Source organism: Guyanagaster necrorhizus (assembly GCF_019112545.1).
Source record: "Guyanagaster necrorhizus MCA 3950 unplaced genomic scaffold BT62scaffold_19, whole genome shotgun sequence".
Lineage (NCBI taxonomy): Eukaryota > Fungi > Basidiomycota > Agaricomycetes > Agaricales > Physalacriaceae > Guyanagaster > Guyanagaster necrorhizus.
This window is the reverse complement of record NW_025064898.1, coordinates 234,292-254,893: the sequence shown is the minus strand read 5'-3', so window position 1 is coordinate 254,893 and position 20,602 is coordinate 234,292. Positions and strand designations below refer to the sequence as shown.

Genomic DNA, 20,602 nt, shown 5'->3' with positions numbered 1-20,602 from the left:
GAAAGATATTTATTCTATGCTCTATGAAGTCTACTAGTAGTCTATGATTGGACGTCAGGCGAAACGTGATCGAGTCACGAATACACGGATCCGACAGTAAAGGTTTATTGATGGAAAAAAGGATTACTAATGGATAGCATCGTTAAGCGTACAGACGTTGTAAATATAGCGCATTGACTCACTCAGTGTACTGAGATGAATAACCCTGGTGGCCTTGATTAGCTCTCGCTGCATATCCTTCGCTACTCGAATAATTGGTTGGAGTGCTAGCGCTCGGTCCTTGCTGCTCAGATCTCACCCTTACATTTGGATATAAAAACGCTTGTTGGGAGCGTGAGGATCCCGCAGAATCTCGGGAGCCTTGCCTAGATCGTCGCGAGGAGGACTGCGACGCGTCCGGCGAGACAAGCTCCGCTATGACATCCCTACAATTCGCGGATAGTAAAACAGGATCATATTCCTCGTGCGACAGTGCTCACCAGAACGCTCCGGCCATAGGTAGTCTAAAAACAGGAGCGTGAACAGGCATGCAATCTGAGAAGGAACCAGACCTCACCGGTTTTCTACTCCCTTCAGCATATCCAAGCAAGCAACAACGCGCTGCATTTCTCTGGTCTTGTATGGATCTTCCGTGCCATTCCACAGGATAAGTAACAGAGTTAGTATCGTTGAGTTGACACAAGACTGAAACCCGCCTTAGCATCTGATTTTCCAAGGTGTAGAGGTAACATACCACTACATGCATTAACTGAAGGTATCCCCTACGTCTTTGCGCCTCCACAATATCAAGAGTAGCCAATGCCGCATCCCTGCAAGTGGCGATCGACTGTGGAGTCGGGAGATAAGGTCTGTGGACCAGTATTCTGGTGTAGTGATACGTGATATGCAAAAAGGCCGATTGATTGAAGAATAGACCGTCTTGGCTGTTAGGGTTCCACCGCACTTCGAACATGATTCAGCAATGGATAAAAATGAAATGAGGAAAAATTTACGATGTTCCGGTACGGATTGTAACCACTGGTTCAAAAATGAATCCAAACCTGATAATAATTCTGCCTCTGGCGGACGCCGCTGCCCTCCCATGAGAATCATCGGGTTGCGGGTGTGGTACTGAAGCAAGGAGGTGTAACATTATTGGGTGCATCAAGCCATTACTATGGGAAACTCACAATACTTTTCTTCACGTAGGTCATAGTGTTCACTAGTTTCAGAAGACAAGCAAAAAACGACAGCGCAGAGGGCCTGCCAGTCGGTTGTCGAAATCGCCTGGAGGAATCTGGATGATTCCAGTAGATATCATCGCACTCCAGAGGAAAGCCAACGTCAAAGCTGATATATGTCAATGTATGCAATCATATAACACTCAACAACTCACTCTTCATAGCGAAGCGTCACAGGCCGGCCATGATGACAGGCTTGAGACACGTCCAGAAAGATCAACACCCTGCATCGCGATTAGTTCAACAGGCCAAGAAGGGCATGTCTGTGGACTACCAAAAGGCGCGCTTCCACGCTTCGTCGCGGGCATTAGGAGGTCGATTCTGGTGAACATGTACCCCAACCTGTTGAGCCATCCGTATCGCAAGACCAATTTGAGTCGATACTGTTTCCCAAAGTCCAACTGCCCCAAGATATGAGACCGACAGCTACGCAAAGAAGTCAGACTTTGCCAACATAGAATTTAAAAAAGAGAAGCAACATACACAATGAATTTGCAGCTCATAAAGAGTTGTAGAGGTGCGGTCTTGCAAGGCTGTTTGAAACAATGTAAGCTGTTCAAACCATCTCCAGCCAGCCTCGTTTCCTCCTGGCTGAGTGGAAAATACTCTTGGATCATTCGAGTGTCGCGCACCGAGGGCGCATACGAGAAGCAAAGTCCCGGCGTAAAGGTGATCGGTCCAGTGCTCTCCGTCCGCCATGGCCTTCTCGAAAGTGGGGCGATGTAGCAGCGGAAGGTAGCAGTTATAATGAGTAAAATACAGATTCACAAGAGTCAGCATCAGATCAGGATCGGGGAAGACGTATACTGGCACAGTGTCGTTCACCCGCATGGGATATTTCTGGCAAATATTGACGAAGGTTCACGCGAGGTACAAAAAAAACTAATCCACGTACAGACTGGCGGTTCCAGAACTGTTCTCGCCGTCGAGTGAGGAGTGCCTGTTCATTCGAGGTGATTCTTTCCCTCCCGAAATATTGTTGTCTTCGCTGGATTATGGAGGGCAGCAGATGTAACCCCTACAACAAAATCAATGATTCGACTAAGTGGCCAATTGTCGAACATACACTGTATATAATATAGTAAGTGGCGGCACCAATATCGTCGGGAGATATCACACGCACCATGACATTCCAAAAAATGACGTATCAGGTTGAATGGAAAGCATCCTGTTGACATTCTCGCTAAGACGAGCGACGTCTTGATCTTGGTCGCCTCTCCTAATCTGCGAGGCGGATGAGCCTTCTTCGGTCTCTTCCTTGAGCTCTGCGTCCAAGTCGAAACCCGGGGCTCTCTAATTAGCAAACTCCGTGAGTAAATATTTAAGAAGGTAAGGAGTGATCTAACACGTTTGAAAATCTCTTCCATTTTGTCGAGTCGTCCTTCCATCGTCTGCACATATCTAAATAGACTCTTTTAACTAAGCTCAAGAACGATTAAAAGGGACGGGGTACCCTTTAGCGCTCCCCAGGCTCTAAGAAAAGTGAGCCATGAAGAATGACTTTATCACACGGACACTCACATTCATGGCCTCTACATGAGTACACTGGAGGTTAAAAGTGACACAGTTTGTGCAACGTTTTCCAGGCATTTGGTCGCTATCGCCTGTGCATCATAAATCAAACACACGCTCGGAGATACGAGAAACCTCGACTTACATCGAACTAAGGGCTTAAAGTCAGCAAATGTCGAAATTCCAGAGCAGGAAAACCATACTTTTCTTTTTCTTGCACATATCGCACGCACGAGGCAAACGACGCTTCTTGTCTTCGGTTTGAGGGGCCATGTCGGTGTTGAACTGTAACATTTGATTAGGTTGTCCAGCCATTTATACGGTCGATGGCCACCTGAAAGCTTCATAAGCATGATACTAAACCAACCCCATCAGCGCGCGCGCTGAAATGAGTTGAGTAGTGGGACGCTCGTCGGCAGTGAGAGTCTGAAGATTAACGGGACACATGTGTGAAGTCGTCGTAACAGGCTATGAAGATTCATCCGATCAGTGCTCACTGAACCGCGAATAGACATACGCCTAGTAGATCCTAGCACGCGAATCAAACCAAGTACGGTTCCATTCTCTCTTATTCAACCCTGATTAATAAAAAAAATTATTGTCAGTAATAACTGGCATTGGGATTTCACAGACTGATACGCCTTGCTTCTGGCACCGCTAAATGCGACAAATGTTCTCCGGACATGGAGCCCTCAGCAACGGTGAGGAGGTTATGTTTTGTCCTGGCCTCATCAAGTATCAGTGATGCGCTTTTGTTCAGTTGTTAGAAAACCCTTATCGCGCTGCCTAACAGATGTGTCCATATAAGTTCAGCATTTATCACATCAAAACGGACAACTGCGACGGGCCTTGTAGATTATAATCCGATGACAAATCGTGCGGCGGCGGCTCGAAGCACTGAATATAGGCACCGTTATTGGACATGTATCAAGAAAACAAAGTTGCTTGGTCCAAGTATAAACCAAATCGTGCGCCCGTTCATTTCGGGAAAGTAATACTTGCCATAGCGCGGATCAGGGCACTCGCATAAAGAAGAGGACATCGATAGACGCTGCCTATACAGGATTATCGCTTCTGGTAGCAGTGAACGCAGATAATGAACAACGTGTTTCAGCAAGTATTTCATGTTTTGTCCATCTGGCAATACGCAGAGTCACAGGGGGGATAGACAGAGTTTGACCTAGCCAGTGGTAACAGTCCCCTACACGTTCCGAAAAAAACAGCCGATAGGAAGGCACACAGGCCGTCCGAATCCTTGATTGTATGCTTGTTGCTTGGTAACCTCATTATCGTATACCGATAGTTTACACTCGCTGAACTATCGGATGTGAAGAAGTTTAGTTTCATAGTTGATCGCTATTTGTTTGAGAACTAAGGGGCAGTACAACTGTGGGCAAACGAGTTACCCGCTTGTCACCAAGAAGAGTTATGGCGTTGCCAACGTCTCGCATGCGATCAGATCCTGCCGCATATTATCAAAAGTCCTTGAATTAAGGCAGGGCATGACGGAACGTTACAGGCAAAAAAGCGACAGTCACTTCGACAGCTCACTTCAAGAGCTCCTCGACTACCCTATCCTCCGATATTTGCGTAACATTCTTGCCACGATAATTTAGTCTTCTCAAAACGTCAATCTATACCAACATCAGTTATCAAAACATCAGCCGAGAGTTGAAACACGTACCACTTTTCCCCGCTGGAAACCCAGAGCCTCAAATTGGTCTACATGGGCTTTCTCTAAGCCGGCCATGGCCACCTCATCCTTTCCATCTCCACTTGACGCGGTAGATACGCCTTTCTTCCCGGGTCCCCCGGCATATATCTGCGTCCAATATGTAGCTGTGTCCTCAAAGCTTCCCTTGCTGGTCGTAAAGTGTTTAGCCACCTCCGCATCCTGCGGGTCATTGGGCTCCGGGCTGCAGAGCAAACTCTGCAAGGAAATCAACGTGGATTTAAGCGTCAAAACCGGCGACCACGCGTCTTTCAAGATGTCAAGACATATGGCGCCTGATGCGGAGGAAACATTCGGGTGGTAAACTTTCGTTATGAACTTCATCTTCACCGGCTGAAAAGGATATGATTCGGGAATGATGATGTCGACAAGGAACGTGCCACCCGCGTAAGGCGTGCCCTCAGGGCCCGGAAAGATCCCTTTCAGATGAAATGGCGACTCGTCAATAAGTTCGATTTTAATGCCAGAAGCTTTATCGTTCTTGCAATCTAGGTCACCTTGTCGATGAGAACATCGATGCCATGGAATAGCAGTACGCACCAGCAATTTCTTTGTTCACACGTCGCAGACGGGCATCCATGATAGTAGCCGCGGTGTCGGTTACAAACAGAAAAGGTGAAAGTAGCAGTCAGAATACAAGAGGCTCTCGAGCTCGATGGTAAGCGCTTAATCAGTGTCAGAGATGAAGGAACGGCATTTTCCAGAATATCACGTGTATTGATCGTCCCGAATTCCAATGCCGACCGGCCGTCCCTCAGCTCAAGTTGCTGATTGGCTGCTTGAGTACGGTACTTTCTTCTATCATACACGACTATTAGTATAGCCTGGAGGATAAGCGGTCTGTGTAATATCTATCACAGCTAAATTAGTTTTGAGAGGTGAACAAGATACCGAACTACCTTGGAACAACCTAACAGTAGCACTGGTCCCACTGGCAGCAACGCGCAGAACGAGCTCAAGAAAAGTTACGCGCCAAGGGAATCTGTCATACACTGAGGGAGACTTGCGTGTCCCCTACCATCGTCCATCGGTGGTTAGCGGTTAAAACATACCGTTCACGCCGATTGAAGTTTCGAGGTCTGACTCAACCAGTGCATATACGAATCCGAATATTTTTTTTTGACTTAACATGACTTTGCAACTGCAGGAGCTACTAGCTCGCCAATTTCCGAACTTCAAATACGCGAGTAGTTCAAGAATAGCTCGTACATATGGATAATACAGCTGCGAGCTCACTGAAATTAAGAATCGGCGGACTCCACCGGAAAGTCATTAAGACCCTTTTTTATGTCTAGGTCTACTTGTCCTTTCGTAGATACCCTGGATTGCCTTCCATTTTATCAGCCTTACATTCAATGTTAGACCTGTTTCATCAATACAGAAGGTCCAGCTTTGCCTCACCGTTGTTCCGGTCACAGAAATCAGAACTATGGTTCGCCTCAGTCCAACGAAAGCGCGTCGCCCCAAAATGTTATCTTTACATCATTATTCAGGCGTGAGCGACAGAACAGGGTGAGCGGATTGTCAGTGCCCCCACGCTGCATGCTCATGGCGCCTTATCTTTTACCCTTGTATGGACATATCACAGCGGTGCTGGATCCGAAGAAGCGACCCTCTGTCAGAGTCAGAAACGACCGTCTTGTGAATTGTATTTTGCCAGTGGGAGGCTCCGTTTCAAGGAACAGCAACGTAAAAGCAAATGGATCCGAAATTCACCTTCTGACATGTCCTCGTAATATTCTTATCTCGTAGCATATTGTTGGATCCCACGTTGAAATCTCGTCTATCAAGTCAGGAGCGTCAATTTCCAAGGAATCGAACGCATGAGAGCATTAACCGTTGATACTTGTATTGAAATACCTTTGCTGAAGGCCTGCTCATTCCACCGACGGAACTCCGCTTTTTCTTATCTTGTCCTTCGGTAACGACTCAGTCGCGTCCTACGTGAGCCAAAACTTGAAGCAGAAGCATTATCTTAGCCTGAAATTTTTTCTAAATGAAAGTAGTGTCGAGCATAACTAACGGCGCTCGAAGAATATTACAGTCTGGTAACTACAAATTTCTCAACCCATTGTCTATCTTCCATTTTTCATACTTGGCAAGCATGGTCGGCGTTATCTGGCGTTTCATTGCTTTCGCAGCGGTAATGAACGCATCCTTAGGAATCTTCGTGAAATTTCAGAAGGGAAACATCGAGAATCAAACGATAATCAACATACCCAAGGTGCATCCATATTATCCTGCATAGTCAACAATGCGGCTTCTTGGCACAGGGCCGCGATTTCTGCACCCGAGCAACCGTCGGTCTGGTCCATCGATCGATCAGTATGAAGATCGAAATATTGTTCGTAAACGCGCACCATTGAAGCTATCTGATCTAGATCGAGAGTGCTCTCCACTCTCATACCGTTCATTCGTATCCGGAGGATTTCTTTTCTGCCGTCATAATCCGGCGGTCCCACATATAGAATTCGGTCGAGGCGGCCCGGACGCATCAACGCGGAATCGATGACATCTGGACGGTTGGTTGCAGCGATAATGGTCACTCCAAGCAATTCTTGAACACCATCCATTTCATTGAGAAGACTTGTAAGGACCCCTTCATGTGAAGAGCCTGCATTGTGTTCAGAAGAAGTACGGGAGGTCGCCAGAGCATCTATTTCATCCTGCGAACAACTAAGATAAGGCCGGCTACGAAAGGATTCGGCATGAACGTACGAAGAAAATAATGGAAGGCGACACGGCTCTAGCCTTCCTGAATATCTCACGCACGGCTCTTTCGGATTCGCCGACGAATTTATTGAGTAACTAAAAGATAAGGAATCAGAGATAGGATCATTTCATTAGCACATGGCATGTATACGTACTTCGGGACCCTTCACGGCAACGAAGTTGACACCGCTCTCACTGGCGCATGCTCTTGCCAATACTGTCTTGCTGCACCCAGGAGGCCCATACAGTAATACACCCTTGGGAGGTTTCACGCCAAGTCTCTGGAAGGCCTCAGGGTGTCGTAAGGGCCACTCAACTGACTGCTGTAGTTTTTTAATAACGAACGCCTGGCCACCGATATCGGCGTAGCGCACAGGCGGCGCTTCAACGAAGAGGGATCGCATAGCGGACGGCCGGATCGCTGGGAGGGAGCTGAGAAGGTCGGGAAAGGTTATAGCAAGGTCGTCCGAGCTTGGGTTATTTGAACCGGCAGAGGCAAGCCATCGCTTAATAGCAAGTGTGCCAGCTTCACGGATGACTGCACTCAAGTCGGCGCCAACATACCCGTGCGTCCTCGAGGCAAGGATTTGGAGGTCTTCTTGAGGGATAGAATGCGAGGCCTTCGATAAAAGTACTTCGAGGATCGAGAGGCGACCTTGAACATCTGGTACGCCTGGAACATAATTTCGAATCAGCCGGAAGGATGCCGAACACCTGGCTGGGTATTACCTATCTCTATCTCTCTGTCGAACCGTCCAGGGCGGCGTAGCGCTGGGTCAATTGCATTGGGGCGGTTGGTCGTTCCGATCACGACCACCCTTCCCGCGTTGGCCGAGTCGTCCATACCATCGAGAATAGTAAGCAGGGTGGCGACAACACGCTTCTCGACTTCCCCACCGGCAGAGTCCTCTCGTCGAGGGACGAGGGCGTCTACTTCATCGAGAATAACAATGCATGGGCTTTTCTCTTTTGCTTCTGTGAATACATCCCGTAGTTTTGATTCTGTCTCCCCATGATATGCAGAAGAGAGCTCGGGACCATTGATGACAAGCACGGAAGATTTTGTCGACGCAGCTATTGCACGCGCAAGATGAGTCTTCCCTGTTCCTGGGGGGCCATGAAGGAGAATGCCGCGAGGCGGTTTCAGACCTGTATTAGCGGTCAAGGGAAAAATCCGAGTTGATTAGAAAGAGGGTACATGCTAAGGTGACGGAACAGCTCCGGACGAGCCAATGGAATTTCCAAAAGATCGCGTATTTGGGAGATTTGCTGGTTGAGGCCACCCACGGAGGCGTACGGGGAACCAAGGTGTGACAAGTGCTCGACCTACGCACGAGCTTGTCATGAGAACTGTGAAACGGAGATATTGTGGTACCGTTCTCACTGTGGCGTTTACACGAGGTGGTGCAGGTGGTTCTTTTTGCACGATATGGACGGATGTTTCCCAAGTAGCTGTCCATAGCTTCACCGTCGCATCATTCAGCGTAAGATTCGAGAGCTCTTGCGGTAAATCACCATGACTAGAGACTGAAGAGACGGCAAATCGTCTTTTTCTCGCCTCATAAATGACCTCCACGACCTGCCTAGACGTTATATATTTGAGGTCAGCTGGATGAGCCACCGCAGGTGAGCGAGGTTCATTCGGGCCACGGAACGGAAACCTACTCAGCACTTCACGAACGAGCAGGGCGAGCCAATCCTTCTCCTTTTTACCCTGTGACTGGGACGTGGAATTGGAAGACGATTGATGGTTCTCAGTGAGAAGTTCATGTACCCAGATGGTAGATGCGTCTTGAGCTTGTCTGAGCGATGGTAAACCAGGTGGTAACTTTGATGGTGCTATTCCAGCCAATGGAATTATGCGAGCCCGCTGACCAGCCCCAAGACGGGCCGTCAGCAGAAGAGAAGACGACACGACGAGTGCTTGTCGGCTCGGGTCATTGAAATCGGTACGAAAAACATATGGGGCTCACATTCTTGTGACACGTCGGTACAGGGCCATACAATACCCACCGCAAAATCCTATTGGTAAGGAGATATCAAGTGACTGTCTAATACAGAGTGGGGCCAGGTCTGGGACTGACCTTGACAATGTCCAGAGTATCTCCGCTTGATAGGGCAACAGCATCTCCGGTACACAATTTGACAGCTTTCAGAACTTCAGGATGCAAGATAACGCGCCGAGCGGCATGATACGCGTAGTCCTGAGTATCCAAGAGTTCTATTTTGAAGGTTTTGGAAGCAATAGAGGTCATATTTCTCTGGGATGGGAATGCCTTGTAGAGAAGCCCCAATGTGGAAGAAATTTTTTCTTCGCGCTATGAAAGCCTCGGATCTAAGTAGTACTTACGCGTGGGCGCGACGCGTTCAGGACAACGGGTTCTGATCGCCCGATAAAGTTTGGGCCAACGGGGGTACTAGATCAAATGAAAAAAAAAATACACGCTGCGAAACGAAAGGAGCACAATATATTGACCACCGGAGATAGAGTCAAATTTATGCTTCACCTTTTAATAAAATTTCGAAACTGTTGTTGGCAAGAGAAAAATCAAGGATATTTACAAACTCCGACTGCACGCGATTGAAAGTCCGTCAGGTTAGGGTTGTGTCACACGCGGCGTGACATCGAACCACCACAACAGGCCCTCGGCCCTTGGAGATGCTCTGGAGATGCTGCCTAGTTCTCATTGGCGCTCTTTGTACGCCCGTACTGAGCAAGCACTTGTCGAACGAGGAATTTCGTGAGCAGGTCTCCCTCCAGACGCTGCAGGACGGCCGAGTCGCGTCAACGTTCTCATTCAATATCCTGCTGAAGGACGCGACGCCGAGAGAGCCCCGAACCCTAATCTTCGATGACGAGTGTATGCTGCAATATTGCTTCACCTTTCGTTGATCTCACTTGCCTTAGCCCAGCATTACAATCTGTTTCCCCTTGCTCTGGGCCAAATATTACGAGAATACGCGGTGACCGAGCTGCATCTCACTCTAAACGCAGGGAAGTGGAACTATGATTCATGGGGATACCCGAAAGAACGGGACGTTGGTACTGGTGCGGCGTTGTGGGCGTGGATGGCTGACGGTGGTCCTACGTCGTACGTGACGCCACTTTCCTGGCCGTTGATCTGTGCCCTGACTTGAAACAGAATAGATTACCGGTGGCAAGGCCTTCGAAATGCCCTTGCGGGACTTTTCTGTGCTTCTATAGGGTCATTGGACGAGCAACGTACGACCTCGCCTGTCCTTCCATTTGCACCCGAAGGCAGTCTTCCTGACTGGGGAGTCGAGCACGAACTCAGACATGCTTCTCTGGCTTCCGAACACGTCTGCACCGAAAACTTGACACCATTTTTGAAATTATTGCCATGCAAATCGTTGTCTGGTATCGCGTCTTTATTGAATCCCCACCGTCTGTTTGATGCAGACTGGCATGGAATGGGCCTTCATGTTCTTTGGAATCCCGATGCGGGTGTAGAAGTGCGCCTCGCATTTCAGTTGGTTTCCGATCCACTCCGCATATCAGCTGGTAAAAAACAAGGTTTTTAAGTTTTGGTGTTTGGGGCGTATTTGCTTGTGCTGACGGTTATATCGTTAGACTGGTCTTTTAGTACCTTGTTTGATCGTACTATCGAGAGAACCTGTCCAGTTGCCCAGTCAAGTATAGTGGATGTGGCTTTACCCAGGGAAGCCCTATACAACATTAGCCCCGAACCGCCACGGATTGACCAGAACGTGGCGTTCTATGACCTAACTAACAGTGAGTTCGTACCTTATCTGTCGGGCGCATTTTGTGACTGCGGCAAACAGTGTCAGAAGCTCTCGACGTGAAATTAAAATGGGCACTGGATTTCACATATCGTCAGTAGTATTCTCGTCGCATGTATGCCGGCAGGCATTGATTTCGATGCAGCGTTGGATCCTCTCAAGATTACTTCCATGCCTATCTCCGTCCGCCGTACGCTTCAAGGAGCTAGTCAGGATCGGGGACAACTCTCTTTGGTCATCAAGAATAACGCACCATTTCCCTTGCAAGTCCTCTATCTGGAGACTATGCCTTGGATTGTTCAGTTTTATCTGCATACCATGCGTGTTTCCAGCGATACTAGTGGTATGCGCACCTATCATTTACGTTGCTTTAACTGACGCGCGTTTAGGGGATGATTTCATATCCAACATATCGTATGTACCTTCGGTGCCTCATTCAAGACCCGCAACATTCCAAGCAGTATTGACGTTACCGACTGAGAGCACTGTTTATCTAACCATTGACGTCACCAAGGCCTTTCTACGATACACAGAGCACCCTCCTGATGCTCAACGCGGCTGGGACCTACCTCCAGCCATCATTTTACCACTTTCGAGCTCGAACGCCATCAGAAGCGAATTCGTTGGCCGCATATACACCCCGCCACTACTGGTCGATCTCGCGACCCCAGATTTTAGCATGCCTTACAACGTTATAGTCTTTAGCTGCTCGCTTATTGCGTTCATATTTGGTAACATATTCAACCTTCTGACTCGAAAATTTGTTGTTGTACGCCTAGGTTCTCAGCAGGGAACATCAAAATCAAAACATGATTGATCCTTGTCAGGACGTAAGGCGCCTCGTTTCGAAGACGATGCGACGTCATTGTGCCCTGATTGCTCTTTCTGATAAGTAAGTCACAAAAGATAAAGGCTGGAGTGATTTCTTTGTTCGACCATGCCGAACGACCCGGGCCTGACAAACCACAATTTTTCTTGTCAGTCCAGGGAGTTGTATGTATAGGTGCGTAGTTATCTAGGCGCCCTGACAGCTGGAAGGCCGGGCGGTGAAAGGCTTATTGGAAGCTTAGATAGTTGTCGTCGGCCGCGGCGTTATCTTACTAACACTGTTGTTAGTAAGCATTTGCATACTTAACTTTAAGCATCAGACTTGTACTTGCAGGTAATTTCCCAAGAGTTCTCGAGCTCAGGCACCCGGTACATGATGGCTTGCCATGCCCTTACCCAAGACGCTCACGCCAGATGTTCATGGGTCTTAGACCCACATGGGTCAGTTCCAAGGGGACAAAACGGTGCCGCAGCAACATGTCTTGTTCATGAGACGCACGTTTATTGTGACCTTTGATATAGCGAATTAGACGCTGCCTGATCCGTTTCGCTTCGAGGAATCGATATGAACCACGTATAATAACACCGGGCGGCATGTGTAGAACCTTCAGATGGTAACCCCCCTTGGCGAGGTCGACGAGCCATTGTTACCGAGTCCTCGAACCACGGTTTGTACTTTTTCAGCCAAAATACTCGGATCAGGATCCTTCCGTTGGCTAGGTCCTACTTACCTTTCCCTGGCCTAAACTCGATGATAAAACGGACCTTGCGAGGGAATCGATAAAGAACTTGTTGTCGAGACTTGAAAGTCCGCTTTTGTCAGTGCACACCGGGAGAAGGCCCAGCAAAGATACGTCCAACTGGCTTTACCATCAATGGCGCTACTTAGGATTACGGCCGAACGGGTTAGGGCCGGAAATAAATGGGGCCTTTTCAACTGGTAAATCGGCAGAGGGTCAACTGAAATAGAGCGTCTGAAGAAACAGCAGGAACTGTGTCGGACGTAGGCAGATACGTAATGGCAATTCATCTCACAGGCAGACACATTGCTTAAATCTATGATGTATTATTTGATGCACACCCTGTGAATTACGGCATGTCCATGTCAGTAGGGATCCCAGGATTTGCATAAGTAAACAGGGCAAGGAACGGGATGCGATCATCCAAACTCCCCTCCTAGCGAGTTGATCTGTGACTCACAATAAGCTTCTCTTGACTCACTACTCCCTCGACGTCGTTCATCTAGAGCCCTAACTTCTCCTGTCCTCCTCTAATACCCTACTCTGTGCATTATGTGTCAACGAATGGCGTACGTGTCTCAGCGCGTCCACCCCCGCTCATCAATGCGAGGAACGCTCATCTCCTTTTTCGCAGCGATGGAACGCGTTGGTTGAAATGCATGGTTCGTAACGATGATGCTCGGCAGCGCCTCCCATAACCCCCCCGTCTTATTAGCATTTCCAACGCCACATGATTACCGCCATCGTGGATTGCAACTCCCGACGGTGCACACAAAGCCTAAGGCATCCCCGGGACTGTCGCCTGCCGACCTGTTTACAGGTCAGGGTCTTGTCAATTTCAAACGGGAGCTGATCTACTCACCGGGGGAAACAAACTAGAACTTTGGCGAAGAGATCCAGACAGATGTTGATAAAGTCGACGAGTACTGCTTTGCATGCCGTGCCGCCCAAGCGCGCGCTGCGCGCGACGCGGCCCGCGACGCAGCAGCAGCAGCTGCTGCCGCATCTTCATAAATACCTGTGATATTAATTCGTATTTGGCTGTGATATGGTTACTATAGATATGTAACGGCTGCCCGCATCCGTTATCGTTTACCCGAGACGTCTCAACGATGTCTGATCCCTAACTCGAGGGAAACACAAGCAATGGCGGAGAACTTCAACCCGTCGCAACTCCCGTAAGGATCATGATCTCACGGTTTTGTGGTCGACGAGATCAGAGAGTACTAAACGGGGCAGAATCTATAATTGCGTCTATGTTATGCCCTCACGAAATATCATTGGGGGCGGAGGCGATGTGGAGTAGACGCACTTTGCATGTCGATATACCCGAACGCAATGTTAGTTCCACACAAGCTTGCTTCCAAGTTTCTGGGGGTTCTCTAACTGCGTGTAACTGGAGTAACATATTTTTGTTTTAATGCAAGAAGAAAGACTTACTTGGGACTCGTGTGTCTAGGCCCAACAATCTGATGATGCTACGGCATCCGGGAACGCAGAAACCGCGTTGCTGCAGTATGTTGACGAATACAAGGACTCAGGCCTTCAGGTCCGAGGGCGGTGTTCACGTTACACGACCATTCATTCAATCCACGAACCGACCAACAGCCGCGAGAAGATGGTTTGTTGTCAACAACAGCACCGGATAATATGTTCGTGCAGTAGCTTGTGACATGGCAAGATAGGAAAACAAGTTGGTCAGGTATCCCGCCAGAGGCCGACGGCCACCGACGGCAGCTCAGCTGATCATTACAACTGCCTGATAGAAATTGAGAAGTTCATATGCGCAAATTTTTGAAGTATACTTACTGCCAGCGATATTAAGCTTGTTAGCTTTATTGAACCTTGTGAACTGTAACGTACCCCGTGCTAGAGTATGGCTCCCGGGCCGATCTCCCTTTCCAAACTTAGAGCGTGACAGGTAACATAGGTGACGCTGTGGCCAAGCAAGGACAAATAGCCTCGCCATCTTCCGTGTCGATCCGACAGACAACCAACTCGTCAACCCATGTACGCCTCTCTCGTTCGTCGCCAGCTCGGCGGGCTCGTCCCTCCAAAAATCGCCACCCCCAAGCTCGTCGTACGTGGTCCATAATGGGTTTAATTACGCTCTATATTCATGCAACTACCAGTCGGGAGGGTCAGGCGAAGGTCTCGCGCCCCTCGTCAACTTTTACTCGAAGCTCCCGAAGGGTTCTGCTACCGCGCGGACTGGTGGAATCAAAGCGCGCTATTTTCTCGGGAACAACGTGTCTGGTGGGCCCTACCTAGCACTGATTCTCGGGTTGCTTGGTATTGGGTATACTCTTGACTACCAAAGTGAGTAGCAGTAGTTCGTATTTTATCTAATTTGTTACTAACATGGTTTTACTAGCGCACTTGAGTACGTCCCTAATACCTCCTTATTCATATCAATGGAGCTCATGGGGAGTTAGAGCATCACAAGAACCACGCCCACTAACTGACAAATTGCGTTATTCGGTGGAGAGGTCTTCAATAGAGCAATGTGTAGTCAATGGATCATTTACGATTACCATCATCCAATGCCTTGCGCTCGACCATATGTTCCAAGGACCTCTAAGGAAACAAATCGCGACATTTCTACCAAGTTACGACAGCGGCACAGGGTGAAAAATGGTGCTTTGAGATAAATGTTGCCCTCCCGTTATATCTCTGTTGTATGCCTGTTGCCTGTCACTTTTGGAAAGAAGCACCGAGACTACATATCTGCTGATCGACGAGAAAAAGTCATAAGTCATTGCTGGTCATAAGGGCCTCTATACAGTACGACTACCAACGAATTATAATCTACACCTGGTCTAAATTCTAGTCGTGCGAAAATATGTAATAATGTCTAGTGGATTTGAATTCTACGCTCTAGGAGGGGGTATAGACAGACTGCTTTGGCACCCGAAATAAAAAGATGAATAAAGTTATGAAAGACTCATGATTATATCAACGTAGCGCGCTTTGAGCGAGCACGAATAGCCCTGCCATATCGGTAAAAGAGGAAGGGTATCGGGATCTATATTTCCAAGTGAGCTCATGCCTCAACGTCAGAGAAATTACACATACCATAGCTACAGAGACGAAACCCAACAATGACGCAGCCCACCCGTTACCAAGACCATGGAACATCTGCACCATGAATAAAGGCATAGCTGCGCCTGCACCTGATCGCACCACCTGCAAAAGAATACGATCAGCACAAGACCACAACAACGAACGAACTGCGGTGCATACCGTCTTAGCAGCCAGAGCCGAAGCAACATAATTAGGGAACGCGTCAATCAAGTAAGCGTTGGCGGAGAAATAGATGACGACCATTCCGAATCCGAACGGAATACCTAGGTACAGAGGAGATCAGATGCTGAAGCAACCAAGTCCCTGTAAGGTTTAAAACACTAACCTGCACTAGCCGGTCCGACCCAGTTACCTCCGCCAGGCATGACAGTAGGGGGACTTGTCCATCCAAAAATGAACAAGGCGATAGGTACGAACGGTGCACCGATCATCGAGCCCAAGAGACGGTCTTCTGGGTCCGCTCGGCCACCCTTTTTCTCGGCCTGCTTGAGATAGCTCTTCTCCAGCAATGGTGTAATGCACAATGCGATGCCCAGGCCGATGAATACAGAGCAGAACATGATGCCAGTGATACCATCGTTATAACCATAATCTTCTCCGAAGACGACGGGGAAGGAGAAGAAAAAAGCATACTGTTTCAACGCTTAGCGGGGGGGGGGGGAACACGTGTCGATGACAATAAAGGAACGTACCAGCAGACCGTAAATCAAAGCAATGAACAACGACATGAGCAACAGAATAGGTTCCGTCACAAGCATACCGAAAGGCCGGATGAGAGTATCTGTGATGAGGTCCGCAAAGGAGGTTCTGAAGATTTCCTGCTCAGTGACGATGTCGTCTCTGCCTGTCTTGGAGCGGAGCTTCGCAGCACGCTTTCTCAGCAGAACCGGCGCAAATGTCTCAGGGATGGTCAGGCAGAGCAGGAAAACGAAACCAGCGAAAATCATGTTGACCTGCAACACTGGTTAGGCGGTGCTTCGACCACGAGGAGAAATGACGAACCCAGATAATCCAGCGCCAGCCAACGGTGACTCCAATGAACCCCTAGCAGAAAGGTCAGCGTTCACACCACCGTAACGAAAGGGAGGAGTAAGACTTACGCCGACCAGGGGACCCAAGGCCGCACCGCCGTAGGGTGCTGCCGCGAAGAGGGCAATAGCAAATCCACGCTCGTTGTTGTCCCATATGTCACTGATGGTACTACCAGCCAGTGTAAGCGGTCCAGAAGCGAATATGCCGCAAAAGAATCGGCATATGAGGAGTGTTTGAATGTTCTTGGCTACAGCACATGGTATATTGAAGACTGAAATCGCACAGGGATCAATAAAGGTAAGCAGAATGGGGAAAAAGACGAACGTACTGAGGTATAAGAATGTTGGTATGACCCATAGTGGACGGCGGCCATACAGCTCGGATAGAGGAGAGATTATCAGAGGGCCGAGACTAGAGGGATGGATCAATTATGAGTGTTTTACAGACGCCGGTTCGTACATACCCGAAGCCACAGACCATTAGGGATACACTGAGTGCCGTCACGACCTCGCCAACGTGGAACTCTTCCTCGATGTCCGCGAAGTCACCAGTTATGACAGCGCTAGCAAACGCGACTGAAATAACGGCAAGTGCAGAGACCAGCGTTAGATCTATGAAAGAACGTCAATAACAAGGCCAGAGTGGACAAATAAATGTAACTCACACCACCGCCATACAGGCGACCAATTACGAGGATCCTCTGGGTCGTTCTCCAGCCATGTAACGAGGTATAGGTCTTTGATGGTTCTCGCCTTCTCTGGGTCTCTCAACAAGTCGGGGAGACCTTCATGTACAGGCTGTAGTGCAGATTCGAACTTGACATATCCCTTGTGTGATACATCACGGCCTTCTTGAGTTACTGCGTGAGAAGGATGACTCAGATCTGGCCTAGTGGAGTCATGACTCCGACTTCGCATAAGCTGAAGTTCGAGGTCAGGCGCGATGGTTGACGTTTGCGAGACGTCATCTAAAAATGCAGGGATGAGTCGCTTGACATTCTGACGAAGAAAAGAGTCAAATACTTACGCGACGGAATATTTGTCTCTTCGCTGGGAGGATAATGTACGTGTTCAGGTGCCATGATAATGGGAATGGCGAAAGGATGAAAAAGAAACTAGTACCGAGTTACAGACATGGCAACGATTTTATATAGCTTTTTCCAAAGTAGCCGTACCTGCCGATGGCGGGACATGAGCGTGGGTGCCGACATGAGTGGAAAAGACTTGAACACAGTCGCGGGCCATCCAGCGGCAACGGCTGCAAAAAGCAATTTTAGTCACGTGGAACGACGTTCGGCATTTATTCAATTATTGCCTTGGCGCTTGTCGGCTTCTTCCATGGCTTCCTATTGGTGGAGCATCAATATGGAAGCGCCGGCGATTATCTTCAAACTCTTTTATCTCGAAAATCAATGGTGAAATTGTCGGGTACCTGTTCATTACGGCTGATTTTTATTGGCCGTTCCCTTTCATCAACCTTTCATACGAAAGTCCTCCAGACACCTAAACGCCGTACCTTGGCAGGCTAGAACAAGATAGTAGATCGGCATTTCTCTTTTCTTTGCGAATTGAGCGGTTAAAGTAACGCCGCAGTGTTCATTATCTTCGCGGACTCTTCGCCGGACGGAAAATTGACGAGTCAACTTTGAGCCGGTGATACAAGATCAGCATTTTCAATGACATACGTACATCAGTGTACTGCACATTACAGTGATCATCAAGAAGCCATGGTTGCGCAATTGAGGGTATTCTACCGCGACGCGAGCAGACAGCCTTCTGTGTGCATTTCTAAAAATTGCGTTATGATTGTCTATCAACAATATACTCTAGCAGAGACCATCACCTCCACCATGGCGCGCCTTTAATGCTTTCGGGGACGTCGAGTGCAGTGAAACATGACTCCCACCGCACCCGGTCCTTCAAAACTCGTCGAATCAAGCCGGCCCAGTATGGATATAATTTCCGACAGCCTCGCAAAAGCTGTACATCACAGGCGACTCGGGGATAAAGCGCAATAGCTCCGATATGGTGCTTCAAGGGTAGAGGGTAGTTCGAACCATTCAAAAATGATAGGATGAGCCAAAACTATATGTAGTATAGATAAGACTGTTTAGGATAGAAGAGAGTTTGTTGGATGGAATCTGCACGGGAGCGAGCATTCCGTCGGCCCCGGGTATCCGTGAGCGGGCTTCTTCTGAGAAAGTGGCTAAGCTTAAACCACAGCATCTGAACAGGTTATTGTCCACGATGGGTGACAAAGATGCTGGCATTCCATTGACTGCGGGTGCGCCAGCTACAGACAAGTTGAGCTTGCCGTAAACGCAGGAATCTCAGGGTCTCAGGTTATTTTGTGACAAGAGCCCTTGCGATGAGGGAGCTACGGCGCCACCATGAAGTGTACTATACTGTCTTGAAAGAAGCATTGATTGCCTTAACTCCGACGGCCATTATCAAGGGTTTCAGAGAGAAAATCGATAAAGAGAGGTCTATAAACCCCAGAATCGTCATAGTCAGGACGCAAAAACCCAGGTATAAAATCATTGGCGTAACGACGGAGAGTAAGAGCTCGTTGGAGAGAATCTTGAATCCGTCTATTCTGCAGGAGCCGTCCAACAAGCCTGGCAGCACAAGGGTACACGTTCGTAGCCAAGACCTAACAACAATCCCGTTCGAGTCCGAATGGTGTCCTGACGGCGAAAGACTTTCCAAAAAGTAATGAGAAAACCCTCCTATCCAGCCACTACCCAGTATGGGTTTACACAAGGACGTAAGTGCACGGCCAAGAATTCAATGGACATTGCTATCCTGTTCCTGAATAAGTGGCGTCTCCGACGGTAACGATCACGGACGTGTCCAGAGGTTGTACAGCTGTACAGGCGCCGTGCGCTCTTGGACGCTCTATAGTATTGAAACTTCCAGGAAAGATCACACCGCCAAGACACACTTGGTACGGCAAGGGCTCATAGATGATACTAGAGCGGTTGACTGTTGTTCCAGCAGGGATACATTGGCGTAACACTATGATGGATATACGCAGAGTGACTGATGCATCATAGGTAAGGACTGTTTTGCACTCAGATAAAGGACCCCAAGAACGTGCATTGAGCTTATCAGGGTAAAAAAAGCATGCAGACCAAAGCAATGAGACATCCAAAGAAGGACCATTCAAGCCGGTAGATCGATTCCCTGTTCCCAAGATAAGTACGCGTTGATTCCAATGTGTGCACGGCGCCCAGTTGGAGGTCAAGACCGTCTAGCTCAGAGCTCGGCCTTCCAACGTACATAACAACTAGGATCGTCCCGGGCTCTGGATTGGGGCGAATCAAGCTGTACACCCACTAGCGACCTGCAACAGGGTTCCCGACGCCGACGCCACCCACGCGTAGTTTGATAGAAGAAAAATTCCGATTCGGAATTACCTAATTCGATTATCACCTCTACCTGGTATTCTGTCATGTCGGTATTCAGCCTCCCTTATCGACTGGGTGAAGCTAGAAAATTGTTGCCGATATTCGCAGATGTCCTTGGAATCAATCCGCAGTACAAGCGACTCATCGTGGTGGCTACTGGCAGCCATCGATGAATGCTGTTCCTTATCGATTGTCGTCTCTTGGCTTCAATTACGCCGGGACGCAGAGAGGTCTATCCTCTTCTTCAGGCAACTGATTCTCTCCTCGGCACAAGAAACTTCGCGCCGCTGGTTCAAGTAGGACCGCCGGACTTGCACTCCACCTAACTGATTGTGCCCCCGATGGCATAATCGTCGTAATTTATACATCGTGTAATCACTTCTGACAGAACTTTCTTTCTTCCACTGCACAGCCCCAGCAGGCGGAACATGTCGATCCCGACGTCATTTCCAATATCATTGCGGCGGCATGCAGAGGATTTGTCGACGCAGTGCGGAAGCTTTGAAATCCAGATGCCCTTCCGCGGGACAAGGTTGTGACGGCTCAAAACTGACTCTGATGATAATATTAA

At 48.6% G+C, this 20,602-nt stretch overlaps 8 protein-coding genes across 8 annotated transcripts; 4 read left to right on the top strand and 4 right to left on the bottom strand.

Annotated features, from left to right (window-relative positions):
- Positions 1–18: 18 nt before the first annotated feature.
- Positions 19–3,005, bottom strand: BT62DRAFT_995556 (uncharacterized protein; the record flags this gene model as incomplete). The annotated part of the gene is made up of 18 exons (XM_043190530.1): positions 19–126; positions 183–425; positions 480–503; positions 557–684; positions 734–942; positions 993–1,110; positions 1,170–1,329; positions 1,376–1,444; positions 1,495–1,646; positions 1,704–2,060; positions 2,116–2,238; positions 2,263–2,287; positions 2,344–2,513; positions 2,567–2,621; positions 2,674–2,693; positions 2,742–2,824; positions 2,878–2,883; positions 2,966–3,005. The coding sequence occupies 18 exons, from the start codon at positions 3,003–3,005 to the stop codon at positions 105–107; spliced, it is 2,004 nt and encodes a 667-aa protein (XP_043037605.1). The 3' UTR covers positions 19–104.
- Positions 3,006–4,054: 1,049 nt separating this feature from the next.
- On the bottom strand, positions 4,055–5,116 carry BT62DRAFT_934273 (uncharacterized protein). Its single transcript, XM_043186696.1, has 3 exons — positions 5,005–5,116; positions 4,417–4,952; positions 4,055–4,366 (listed from the first exon to the last, which is right to left on the bottom strand). Exons 1-3 carry the CDS (start codon positions 5,042–5,044, stop codon positions 4,280–4,282), a joined length of 663 nt encoding a protein of 220 aa, XP_043037604.1. The 5' UTR covers positions 5,045–5,116; the 3' UTR covers positions 4,055–4,279.
- A 1,312-nt stretch (positions 5,117–6,428) lies between these two features.
- Positions 6,429–9,431, bottom strand: BT62DRAFT_1030119 (AAA-domain-containing protein; the record flags this gene model as incomplete). The annotated part of the gene is made up of 11 exons (XM_043178325.1): positions 6,429–6,630; positions 6,684–6,770; positions 6,825–7,130; positions 7,183–7,272; positions 7,332–7,849; positions 7,906–8,325; positions 8,388–8,502; positions 8,573–8,784; positions 8,842–9,099; positions 9,150–9,198; positions 9,261–9,431. The coding sequence occupies 11 exons, from the start codon at positions 9,429–9,431 to the stop codon at positions 6,517–6,519; spliced, it is 2,340 nt and encodes a 779-aa protein (XP_043037603.1). The 3' UTR covers positions 6,429–6,516.
- Positions 9,432–9,794: 363 nt separating this feature from the next.
- On the top strand, positions 9,795–11,763 carry BT62DRAFT_971387 (Gpi16 subunit GPI transamidase component). The gene is made up of 7 exons (XM_043189020.1): positions 9,795–10,037; positions 10,085–10,268; positions 10,320–10,711; positions 10,769–10,930; positions 10,981–11,031; positions 11,084–11,281; positions 11,328–11,763. Exons 1-7 carry the CDS (start codon positions 9,836–9,838, stop codon positions 11,753–11,755), a joined length of 1,617 nt encoding a protein of 538 aa, XP_043037602.1. The 5' UTR covers positions 9,795–9,835; the 3' UTR covers positions 11,756–11,763.
- Positions 11,764–13,138: 1,375 nt separating this feature from the next.
- Positions 13,139–13,466, top strand: BT62DRAFT_872289 (uncharacterized protein; the record flags this gene model as incomplete). Its single annotated transcript, XM_043182526.1, has 3 exons — positions 13,139–13,168; positions 13,222–13,326; positions 13,386–13,466. Coding segments are annotated over 3 exons (216 nt in total), but the record flags the coding sequence as incomplete, so codon positions are not given.
- Positions 13,467–14,501: 1,035 nt separating this feature from the next.
- BT62DRAFT_971381 (uncharacterized protein) lies at positions 14,502–15,224 on the top strand. The gene is made up of 4 exons (XM_043189019.1): positions 14,502–14,586; positions 14,639–14,825; positions 14,881–14,889; positions 14,942–15,224. Exons 1-4 carry the CDS (start codon positions 14,515–14,517, stop codon positions 14,965–14,967), a joined length of 294 nt encoding a protein of 97 aa, XP_043037600.1. The 5' UTR covers positions 14,502–14,514; the 3' UTR covers positions 14,968–15,224.
- Positions 15,225–15,456: 232 nt separating this feature from the next.
- BT62DRAFT_901068 (MFS general substrate transporter) lies at positions 15,457–17,539 on the bottom strand (the record flags this gene model as incomplete). Its single annotated transcript, XM_043183445.1, has 10 exons — positions 15,457–15,531; positions 15,582–15,692; positions 15,750–15,853; positions 15,916–16,222; positions 16,283–16,543; positions 16,593–16,634; positions 16,691–16,893; positions 16,951–17,033; positions 17,086–17,233; positions 17,287–17,539. 10 exons carry the CDS (start codon positions 17,537–17,539, stop codon positions 15,457–15,459), a joined length of 1,587 nt encoding a protein of 528 aa, XP_043037599.1.
- A 1,450-nt stretch (positions 17,540–18,989) lies between these two features.
- Positions 18,990–19,645, top strand: BT62DRAFT_1008301 (uncharacterized protein; the record flags this gene model as incomplete). The annotated part of the gene is made up of 4 exons (XM_043177431.1): positions 18,990–19,303; positions 19,359–19,388; positions 19,442–19,568; positions 19,622–19,645. The coding sequence occupies 4 exons, from the start codon at positions 18,990–18,992 to the stop codon at positions 19,643–19,645; spliced, it is 495 nt and encodes a 164-aa protein (XP_043037598.1).
- Between the last annotated feature and the right edge of the window lie 957 nt (positions 19,646–20,602).

Bases quoted from the DNA above. Each gene is read 5' to 3' on its own strand.
- BT62DRAFT_934273 (XM_043186696.1), bottom strand. From the start codon at position 5,044: ATGGATGCCCGTCTGCGACGTGTGAACAAAGAAATTGCTG. The intron at 4,953-5,004 runs GTGCGTACTGCT...AAGGTGACCTAG, and splicing joins TGTGAACAAAGAAATTGCTG to ATTGCAAGAACGATAAAGCT. The intron at 4,367-4,416 runs GTACGTGTTTCA...ATGTTGGTATAG, and splicing joins GTTTCCAGCGGGGAAAAGTG to ATTGACGTTTTGAGAAGACT.
- BT62DRAFT_971387 (XM_043189020.1), top strand. From the start codon at position 9,836: ATGCTCTGGAGATGCTGCCTAGTTCTCATTGGCGCTCTTTGTACGCCC. The intron at 10,931-10,980 runs GTGAGTTCGTAC...TGCGGCAAACAG, and splicing joins GTTCTATGACCTAACTAACA to TGTCAGAAGCTCTCGACGTG. The intron at 11,282-11,327 runs GTATGCGCACCT...ACGCGCGTTTAG, and splicing joins TGTTTCCAGCGATACTAGTG to GGGATGATTTCATATCCAAC.
- BT62DRAFT_971381 (XM_043189019.1), top strand. From the start codon at position 14,515: ATGTACGCCTCTCTCGTTCGTCGCCAGCTCGGCGGGCTCGTCCCTCCA. The intron at 14,587-14,638 runs GTACGTGGTCCA...TGCAACTACCAG, and splicing joins TCGCCACCCCCAAGCTCGTC to TCGGGAGGGTCAGGCGAAGG.